At 37.2% G+C, this 11,659-nt stretch overlaps 1 protein-coding gene across 5 annotated transcripts in view; it reads right to left on the bottom strand.

Annotated features, from left to right (window-relative positions):
* The window catches only part of LOC148030990 (MADS-box transcription factor 23-like), a 54,868-nt gene extending 45,271 nt beyond the window's left edge, over positions 1–9,597 (bottom strand). Inside the window, exons 1-3 of one of the 5 annotated variants that reach the window (XM_087684528.1) lie at positions 8,919–9,592; positions 8,648–8,747; positions 7,849–8,563 (exon numbers count right to left, since the gene is read on the bottom strand). In XM_087684528.1, the coding sequence (XP_087540654.1) occupies positions 8,432–8,563; positions 8,648–8,747; positions 8,919–9,280 (594 nt within the window). In that variant the 5' untranslated portion in view covers positions 9,281–9,592 and the 3' untranslated portion in view covers positions 7,849–8,431. Of the gene's footprint in view, positions 1–7,848; positions 8,564–8,647; positions 8,748–8,918 lie in introns of those variants that run through there. The other 4 variants (XM_087684524.1, XM_087684527.1, XM_087684526.1 and 1 more) reach the window with 4 other exon arrangements.
* Positions 9,598–11,659: the final 2,062 nt, after the last annotated feature.

Here is an 11,659-nt window from a genome sequence, read left to right as displayed (position 1 = left end):
GGTAGATCCCCCGAGACATTTTCCCACACATTGCATGCATTACTAGTTACATTTTTCCTCATGAATAATACTATATGGAGCATTTGCATGACGAGCATGAATACTATGAGTCCCAAACACAATGGACGGTATATATGCATTGCCAAACTTGCCAATCCCAACATCATGTCAATATTGCTATACATGGGGTTATGCATATTACCAACCATACTCGGATATACTAGGCCTTGCATACCACACATTGGTTGTTGTATATCATAAGGAATTGTTCCATATATCCTTGTATGAGGACCCAAGCCCACCATTGAATGGAAATTAGTGCCACTACCAAAGTATCCTAGTTGCCCCATCATTGGATGCATGTCCTATTGTCCAAAAAGCATTGGATTAGCACTTCCAAGTTGGCCTTACACATGCATCAATTGCCCTACTAGCACCATTTTCTTATGCTCACTATTCACATTTGGAACATCATCCGTTGTATTTGCTCTTCCTTCCGTATCTTGATATCTTGAAGTTCTTGAAGACAATTTCCTCTTGTTGCCTTTATTACTACTCTTCTTTAAGGGGTTCAAATAGTGCACAAATTGAGGATTATTTACCAATTGAATAGACATTTCAGCTATTTTCCTATCTAATCTTTACACTAGCCATCAAATTTCTCTTCCTCTTCTTGGTCATCAACTTTTGAAGGCTTGGAAGGATCCACGTTTTGGTCTAAACCAACATTATCAGCTTGTTATCCATGATTCATGCCTAAGATCAGGCTTTGCATTGTCCCCAACACTTAGTGAACTTTTTAGATTAGGAGGCATCATCATTGATTGATCCCATCTCACTATCTAAAGACCATCTTGCTGTAGTGTTCAATTGAATACAATTTTAGCACTAAAGCAAAGCTTCTAATCTTCAACCAGGTGCCTCAGGCCCACCAATTTGAGGAAATTGATAATATCTTTGTGATGAATACATGAAACTAGCATTTCTTCTCCGAAAGCATGGTGGTAACTTGATTTAATACTAATTATAGCAAGCATAAAATTCACATAAATTGAAAATACAAATTTTGGTTTCTTCATGGTTGAAAAAGCCTTTGGGTTGCAATAAGTCCACTACATATATTTAGTGATCAAAGGTATGCTTTAATGGTTTGAGGCTAAATTTACATGTGCTACTAACTTGGCAACTTTTTATAGGAGGCAAAACCTATTCAAAATTGGTGAGAGAGTTGAAATTAGAGAAGTTTCTATTTCAACAACTCTCTTTCATAAGGTTTATTAGTCATTTCAAAGGCACATCATCATAATTTGATTGGCCATCCTTGATATAAGTACAAGATGATACTAATTTTTCATTTATTGCCTACTTTGCAACTATATCTATGATTGAGAAAACCTCATCACAATGGTTTTGAAGCTAAAATGAGTCTCTTTTATAACAAGCGTATCAACTAATGTTCTATGCTTATTTCATAAGCATAACATCTTTACATCAATATAGCTAATTCCACAAAGCACGTTGGTAATCATGTCATTGAGCATAAGCAGTCACTCATGTACTACCATCCTAATGCTAAAAGTTCACTCTCTTTCTTAACAGTTTTGAGGGAAAATTTTACAAGTGTTGATATTATAACTGCTCCAATGGCTATGAATCAATGGCTTTCTCCCATATGCGAGGCTAAATCTACTTGGGTTGCTCACTTAGTAACTCTTATTATTGAACTATTTAAATTTTTGTAAGTTGCTATGTTTGCAACCTTCTTTGTCTATGTTTCATCTCTAAGGTTTACCTTTGTAATTTCCTTAATTGCTACTAGTTTTAGTGTAGAATGCAACTATATTAACTTGAGTTGCCTTCTTGGCAACTATTTCTATTAGTCACTTAACCTCATCAAAATTGTATTTATAAATTAAATTTAGATAAGTTACTTTTATACCAGCATTCTTGGTTGGTGTTTTCTCTTGTCAGTATAGCCTAGTATTTTGTTATTTTTGGAGGCCTTCTCTTGGAAATTTTGCATAAGTAATGAATAAAAGTTTGTTTTCAAGTATAATGTCTTTTTATTGGAGGTTTAGTAGGTTAACTAATCTTATTGATGACATCGGTAATATGTGTTTGGGGATTGTGACACATGTAGTGTTGTCCCACAATAGTTGCCTAGGTTCCAATCCAACATTTTATTTTTGGATAGCTGCACAGGTTGCAGGCTTTTTGATTTTGATGATTGCTATTGAAGACTTCTCTATTTTTAATTATTTGAAAATATTCGAAAAGTTTAAGAATTTCAAATCCAAATAATTCAAGGAAAATTAAACAATTTATTCATATACATTTTCTTAATACATGTTTCAATTTTATTAAATCAAGGAAACCTTTTGAAAGTTAACTACTCACTTTAGCATTTATCAAAAACCTAATAATGCTAGAGTTAAATTTGGATAAAAGCATTTTAAAAATCTTTACAAAATTGAATACAAACCTAAAGAGATCTTTAGTTTTGTGTTTGAAATTGGCAATGAAGGCATTTGTACATCCTCTAAAAGGTTTGAACATTTTTATGAAGATATTGAGGGTTTTGGAACTCATAACTCATTAGTGTTGTGTTTGAAATCCCAATGAATGCATTTGCACATTCTCTAAAAGGTTTAAACTTTCTCATGAAGATATAGATGGTTTTGGTGTACATATTCTCAAGCATGACACAAAAACCTTTCACCATCTTTTCCTTTAGGAAAGGCCTTAGCCATAGTTCCTTTGTACCTCTTGACCCCTTCTCTTTCATCAAAGAATTTTAGAATGCATGGATAAATGTATGTCAAATTTACAATATTAAAAAATACCATAAACATAAAGATATGCTATGAATAATTGTATTATCTCATTTTAACAAAGTCTCCCTATGCATGAACATTTTAGGAAAAACAAAGTTTTCTAAGCATAAACAAAATAAAAAACATTGGCTTTCAAATAGAAATATATTAGATAAATTGGACTATGTAAGTAAATGTATTTTTATTTCGCAACTTGACAAAGAAACCCAAATACCCATGTTTAAATGCATAAAGCTTGTTAGAATGACCACCCTAAAAGGAGCAAATGGTCTTGAATTTGAAAATATTAGCCTTAATGAAGTTTATACTTATGTTTATTGGCATTTGATTATTCTAGAAATTGGCTTATCTCTTTTAATGGAAGATGTATTCCATATCTCATGGAGATATATAAGATTCACCAAAAAGCTTTTAGATGGATAATCAATTGCTGAAATTGTTAATTTTATTCAATCACATGTCTTTTGGCAAAATTACTACCACCTCACTTGGAGAGGTCACTCACAAATATGTAAGCATATCATGTAAGTTCAAAAAAACGTATTTTTGAAGTATTATATTTGGGCACTTTTTACACACATAAGGATACCACATAAAGGGGTTGTTCGTAGATTGAATAGAAAAAAGATGTGTTTTATTTAGGAATAATCCACAAATAATGATAGCTTTAAATATGCCTTGAATGCACATGATGTAGAGGATTCATATATAGTGAATCCCCTAAAAAACTACTTGGTTTAATTCTACATGTATAAAAAATTTGCACAAAGACATTCTCACTTTATTTAAGATTCAAACATATTCTTATTGGCTTATTCGAATTCAATATGAATTTCTTGTAAATTTTTCTAATAATAGCTTTTTTATTCCTACTCCACTTCGTTATAATTTGTACCTTTGCCAATTTCAATTTAAATTTATTAAGAAGATGCCTTGATTGGGTAAATTAGAAATGTTAGCAATTCTAAAGTTTTCATTTTGTTTCATAGATCATCTTGCATTAGTTAACAATCCATTCATTAGTGAATGTTTTATTGTTGGAAAGCTAGTACATGATAAAGATCCATAGAGTATCTACCCCTTAAATATTATCACCTTGAAAAACACATATAACACATATGGAACCATATATCTACATATTGAAATCCACCTATCCATACCTTCTATTGGTGATTATGTAACATGAATTGCTTGCAAAGAAGATAAGCTCTTTTATAGTAGTGCAATTTTCATCAATGCACTTGAGAATAGCCCAAAAATATGGTTTAGAAAGTTTCAAATTAAAAAATAATTTGAGGATTTTATGATTTTTATTGTTTCGGAAGACTTCTTTTATGTCTCCTTCAAATGATTCTATCAATATTTATCTTTTATCTATTAGATATTGAAACTATAGTACATACTTCTTCTTTGTGAAACATGACTCCACCACCACCAAGTCCATGATCCATAAAAGAATCACTAAAAGAGAAGCTAGTAAGAAGGTGTACTCTTTTACTATTATAAGAGCATCAACATGCACTCTTTGCTTTTCCACACATGCCTTCTCTCTATCCAAACATATATAAAGGTAAAATCAAAGAGACTAGAAGATCTCAGATGGCTCTCCAAAGGCAATAGAGTTGGCCATCTAGAGACCAAGCAAGACATGAAATAGCTAGATCATGACCATGCTTATCATTAGCACCCTCTTGTACTCCCAAGAAGAGGTAGCAATGACGCCTTGAGTCAAGCAAATCCACCTAAGCTATCAGATGGCTAAGGAGAATAAAGGATGAAGAAGCTTGGGATTATTCGTGGCACATATGGAACCATGCACGCCATCACCATGATAACTCCATAATGATGCATGTCTTGTCACCATCTAAGAAATGTCTACCATATTGATTGATATAGCATGGAATACTCCAAGAGCCAATGAGAAAAGGAGGTTGAAAGAGCTCTCGAAACCTACATCCTCAAAAGATGAAGCAACCCAAACAAGCTCCCATATAGATCAAGTTATGTCCCATTGCACTCAATCGAATCCAATCATAAAGGTCAAATAAAAAATGAAGAATCCAATTATAATATAAACATTTGTAGAAGTAATAGTGACAACAAGAGAAGCATAAATGTAGTTACCTCAAGTGGTGATCTTATGCCCCAAACAAGGAAATGTTGACATAAAAATATAACTTAAATATATGCAAAAAGTATTGCAAGTATCAAGTTTGAAAGTGTGTTTGAATTAGGGATTACAACAGGTTTCATAAAAAGTGAAGGTAAGTGAAATGTGAAAACTTAAGGAAATCCATTGACTAAGGGAAAAGGCATGAATATGAAACATGATGCCACAAATATGTGAAGAGTGGCAAGTCATTGTTTGAAGAAGGTCACATAGTTGTAGGAAAAGGTAATTAAAGTTGAATCAAGGAAAAAAATGCAATCAACATATTCAACAATGTTGTAATGTCATGGAAGTATACACATAAGTCATATAACTAGGGAGCACAATATCACAAAGAAAAACACGTGTAATCAACTTGCATGACAATGCATGCGATAATCAATAATTTGTATATGTAAGACCATGATTAATGTGGTGAAATCTATGAGGATGAGTAAGATGCAGAGAGATTGGTAGGTGGATGTACATACATATACTAAAGTGTCCATCATAAGGACCTTATCTAGTTAAGATCTACTCCTAAATGTACATATAGTTTCTTAATCTATATTCACATATTATTCTCATAGATACGAATTTTCAATATTAACCGTTCATCATTGCGTGTGATTGGAGATTATTGGATAGTTGTCTTGGACTTGTATACTTCAAGAGACTCCTCCATGGACTATCTTGGACATTTAGGAGCTACTAGTTTTGGAAACAAGAGTTTCTTCTTCATCAACTCTGAGAAGATTTGATTGTGTCACCCCTTAAAACACTCCTAGCTTAATGTCTTAACTAGAGCATCCATCATTCTTATGCTTTGATGATTTTTTTGCATCCTTGTAAGAACTTGTGTGCTTTGTCTTAGTTCAAGTCCACATAGCAATTAAGAAATATTGTCTAGTGAACTTGTTTGAGGTCAACCTTGCCCTTGGATACAGACTATCTTCATCAAACTAGGAATTAATATTTTGGTTTTCTGATTTTGACATAATCCTGACATGAGGCCACTACAAGGGAATGGGAACATAGCAACACCGGTTTGCGATGCAAAATAGCAGCGTTGCTAAATTGAATAGCGATGATAATAGCGACGCTAAGTGCAATGCAGATAGTGATGTCGATTTGAGCAAAAGAAAGCAGTGGAAACTCAAGCACGACATTTATCGCAAACATTTTTTAGAGAGAGTGAGAGAGTTCGTCGCCTTAAGAGGAAGAGGGAGAGGAAGATGGAAAGAGATTGAATGAGAGCTCCTTGCCACAGAGACTAATACGACTACCTCGTAGATAATAGAACAAGTGTTGTAATTATGAATGATGAGGGGAGGAGAGTGATGTCTCGCATGAGGGAGTTGTGTCGACAAGTATTTAGGCACAATGTTCTAGACCACTAGATGAATATACCCGACGGGAGCAAGGACTATATGTGACATGTTTATACGACGGGTTTTCAGTACCTACGATGGCAGAGAGATTTTCCATTGGGTGGATGATGGAGTGTATACATACATATATATCACACAAACGATTAAACGTAAGCAAGGTAATTAAGAGTGGTGCCTCAAAGCTCGAGTAGCTAGATACAAAGGATTGGCGGAGACTCAAAGAGGAGAAGGCCACAGATTCTCCGGGACGATAGTAATGGTAGTAGCAAAGTGGGAGACATCTGAGGTACGATTGGAGGCAAGGGTCATGCATCATCTGGGGAGTGACAATCACATGACTAATCTGGAGGACTTTGTAAGTTTTCATATGGTTATTCTCGCTTTCTTATTTGAAATATCAGTTGTTCTAACAATCATGTTTTTAACAATGCTATTCTTTTTTTTTTTTGCAACACTCCATCACAAACCGTGATCCCACAAGTTTAAAGACTCGATATGCAAAGAGACATGATGTCACAGTACTTATCAATAGATTGTATGTGGGCAATGGTCTAGTAAGTCAATCCTCTTTCTTGTCAATTGTCACTAGTTTTTTTTAATGATGCATTGTATATAAGGGACTAATTGTCTAGTTGTTCATTTTGTAGAGTCCATTCGATACTTTTTGTGTTGAGGCAAACTTTCAGATGGTGAGAATCTGTAGCACACGCTTGAATTTGCAAAGTACGTCATTTTCTCTTTTTATCATGCGATCTGTGCAAGTCTCTCTCATATTCCATATCACATTTATTTGATACACTTATCATCCTTTGTATAAATTCACACTTTGTGATTTTTACATATAAATTTTGATGTTTATTTTGGCTCTCATTTTCATAGTGCCATGTAATTTCATGAGTTATCATCACTAGTCTCATACAAATTTTATGAGTTATCAATCTTGTGGTTTTAAGTAGTTTTTGTGTTCGTGTTAATGATGATTGCGTATACAATATGTAATTATTTTGTAAAATATTATACGACACATAATGATATGAATGACAGGACATCAATTTTTTTCCTCTATAACCGTTGCTATTTGTGTCGCAAATTAATTGCACATGTCGTTGTTAGCATCACAATAAGCATCACTATTTGCCACACTATTAACATTGCAAATGCGACACAAATAGCGACGTCCTCTGTGAAGAATTTGTAGAGACGCTCATATTGATCAATGACAAATGTAGTTTTTTTAAATGAATATTTGCATCGCTTAGAATGTCGATATAAGGCATATATATATCTTGTAATGGACGTGCATGATTTCCCTATAAACTCATAGAAAGGATCCATACAACCTCTCCACTCTTGGCTAATATGTAGACATCCCCACTTTCTTCCACATGGACAATTCACAATGTTTATTTCTCTTGGTGCTCACTTTCGGCTAGACTCTTGAATTGGTGCTTGTTAACATTGTTAAAAGTTGGGGGTGGCCCTTGTATCTTTAGATCCATAAGGAACTTACTTTATTTATTATCCTTGTTTCTTTGGATTGTACTTTAAATTGTCTTGTCTTTAGCATTCTAATTCGATATTCTAATTATGTTTTACTCTCCCTATCTTTATCTTGCAACTTTTCTCAATCTCATAGAAGTTTAAATCAAACAAAAAAACTAATCCCAATTTTGTATATGTCATGCCTTGGAGACGATTTGAAAATGAGTGAGTCAAGTGCTTTAAGAATAGTGCTACTGTCGTGTATACACCATTCTCTTGAACTCTTGCAACTAGTGAGTAAAGTCAAGTTCGTGTGGCACATTCATCAACTGCCGTTCTCTTATAACATTTAGGATCGATTCACTTGTCCATTAAAGATTCATATTAAAAGTCTAGGCAATAAGCAAAGTGCCGTCTTCAGCCCCATCCATGATGACTTCTTTTCGGTTTTCACGTGCCTGACTTCTAGCGCAATCCTATGCACGGCTCCTTGCACAATTCCTATCCACGCTTCCAATAATAAATAATTACCGTCCTTAGTAATGTGATTCATTCAACACTATCGGGTTCTACTCCTAAAACTCCGTCAATATTGGTTCTAGTCCTACAATCCTATCAACAGTGAACGTTGGCTTTCTATCTCGCTCCCTCCGCAAAGCGCCCAGAACAGAGACAGGACCAATCAAACGACGTGGTAATCCAGCGTTCTGAATGAAAACATGTAAGAGAAATGAAAGTTCACGACATCATTAGTCAAAGAGGAGACGAGGAGAATGGAGTAGCTGCAGTACCTGTGCTTCGTCTTGCAGCGAGACATCCGCAGGCCTGGACGAGGGAGGAAGGCCGTGGGAGATGTGCCAATCCCGATAGCGTTCCAGAATGTCCGACATGCTAAAACCCACCAACACTCAATTGTAGCAGCTCAGTACAGATGAAATGGAGCAATATGACTATATAATGTCCAGACGGAGTAAAATATGTAATGTCGAAAGTACTTGGCGCCCTATCGAGTGATGAGAGCGGGTGTAACTAGCTACGTGCTTAAGAGAGAGCTGAGAGTACCTCGAGCTGGCATAGTGGTGCATCCTGCCGGTCGGGGCGAAGAGGATAACAGCCACCTGTGCATCACCGAGCACAGCGAGCTCACAGGCGTTCTTGAAGAGGCGGGTGCGACGTTTGCAGAAGGTGACTTGGCGGCTGATTGTGTTCTCGATGCGGCGGACGGGCCGCACACGAACGCCAGCTGGCGGGTCGATAATGTGGTTGGCCGCGGGCGCAGCAGAGCTGGCATCACTGGTCTGAATTGGGGTGGCAGAGGACGAGATGTCAGCGTTGGGACCACTAGAATTGGAACAGCTCGTGTCGAGAGGATTATAAGCTGCTTCAGCTGGCATCATGATGGAGGGCATCGCTCCTTCCCTCATTCCGCGGCCCGCCCTCTCTCTCTCTCTCTCTCTCTCTCTCTGTGTCTGAAACCCGCAAACAGAGCTGCTGTCTCGAACTCTGCAGGAAGTTGCAGGCCAACAGAAGAAAAGACCTCGCTAGAAACGAAAGAGAGACGAGGTCGAAAGACAGAGAGATAGGGAAAGAGAGAGCGCATCAACTATCATTCCATTTGCAATAATTACTGTATAAAGATGCATCATACTCCGACTTCCCAAATAGTTGCAACTTGCAAGTTGCGAGCACAATAAAAAGAGATTATTCCCAGGAAACAGGAAGCGGAGAACGTCCGTCCACACGACTCACGAGAGACTCCCGGGAAAAAGAGAGAGAGAGGGGGAACGGGAGAGTCTCCGGTAGGCTCCGATAGGGGGGCCTGGAGGCTGGCTACGCAGATAAGACATCGGCTGTTGTGTGGGTGGATCAATCACCTCAACTTTCGAGCCTGTGACGTGCATCGAGGTAGGTGGAGCGCGAGATTTCACACGTCTGATCCAAAACAAAGAGCTTTTTCTTGCTTGTTTCTCCTCGTTGCTTTCTATGATAAGTTTGCTTCTCACCCAGGCCAAAAGTGAGACCAAGGGTTGTGTCACACATAAGAGGGGTTTCGCACAGGCCCCGGCTAGTCTGTTAACTTTGATTTTAGAAACATTGTCCCATTTCGCAAACTGCACCCAGGTGAACTTGGTAGACTAGGAAGTTTGAAAGCTTATGTACTAAGCTTAAGCTTAAACTGACTATCGACGATTTAGGGGGGGGGGGGCGTTTTTCACGCCGGTTCTGTCGTCAGCATGCCGCTATACTAATTCGTCGAATTCGTTGAAGTAAGCTTTATAAAGCTTACTATTAAGCTTACTAAGCTTTAACTTAAGCTTTTGAACTTTTTTTGAGATATGAAGAAGAAAAGTTTATTGTCTGTTGAAAAACGACTTGTAGAAGGAGATGTTGACGTGGTCCTCCGCCTCCTCAGGCCGGTCCTTCGCGATCAGAGGATGCAGATAGGGGTTCTTGACCACTAGGAATTCACCCCTATCGACCGTTCACGATGAAACTGACTGTAGAGCTCAATCGTTCCAAGCGATTGGAAGCTCTCGATCTCAGCTTCGCTCTGATACTACTGATGCACAAATCAGATATCGTAAGCGCGCCTAGTGAGCATCAGAAGGTCCCCAAGAATAAAAGAACTCTACTTTTTACACACAAATCAATGTAGAAGACTTGTACGACATGAACAAGAGACCAATTGGGTGCAATCTCCCCCCATGCCTTGTGTGAGCGCTCCACAAAGCATGTATTTTATGTATTAATCATCTTCAAGCTCAAATAATAGCCCAAATTACAAAATAGCACGCTTTTGGCTTTTGAATTTGCTTTTGTGCCAAATAGAAATAAAGCTAATGGACGGGCGCCCAAGAAGTCAGGCGTACCTAAATACAATGTCCAAATACAAATATCTAAATCGTGCGCCCATGCGCATACAAAAATGATAAATAGATATCAAATGCCTTGATAAATAGGCGCGACAAAATATAGGAGCCATGCCTAAGGTATGCGCCCATCAAAATATTGACGATAATTGGAATACACGCTATCGTCTAATACTTTCCACCGCCACTGCTGTTATCTCTACACATCAACTGAAGCATTCACAATCGTTAGTAAAATAATACAATTAAATTAACAAAAGTGAATACTTAGTAGTCTTCAGCTACATAAATAAATCAATTGGTTAGAAATCAATCCTAACCTTAATTTATCATGAGTGCGCACTCTGAACTCATAAACGTTTATTAATTTAAATATGTATTTTGCGGAATCACCCGCTATGGAATCACCCATGTACACACTAAATTAACAAAACGCTTGAAAAGGATAGGCATCCCATCGACTTTTCGCACAAAGAATCCACTTTGTGTATGAGCCCCGGTAATAAAAGTTTACAGAATCCACCTAAAACCTCACGGAATCCAACGTGAAATTTGTCTCCTGACATTAGAAAAGCCCAATAAAGGGTTGATTGCTACAGCTTTGCTCCGTAAATTTGAAAGTCGGTATGCGCAATTGGATGCCGATGAGCAACAATCATTGGAGAGTCAGAAAATTGATTTGTTTCTAAAGGTTGCAGATCTTGTCTTGCAGGAGAAGTTGACTGATCATTTAGAAGATGCCTCTTCTGAAACGGGGCTGAAATCAGATTGGGCTAATGTAACTGAAGTAGTGCATATGTTGGTAAAGAGAGAGCGGATGAAATTAAAATGGGGTACATGCACCATGATTGCAAGTGCTTAAAAGGGGACTGAAATTGCAGCCAAGGCGCTTGTAGTTATGGCAGAATAACCGGCTATACCTATTGGTCCAAC

Source organism: Lygodium microphyllum, chromosome 9 (genome assembly GCF_053477565.2).
Source record: "Lygodium microphyllum isolate KBCC chromosome 9, Lygodium_microphyllum_v1.1.10, whole genome shotgun sequence".
Classification (NCBI taxonomy): Eukaryota; Viridiplantae; Streptophyta; class Polypodiopsida; order Schizaeales; family Lygodiaceae; genus Lygodium; species Lygodium microphyllum.
This window is presented reverse-complemented; position numbering and strand designations above follow the sequence as displayed.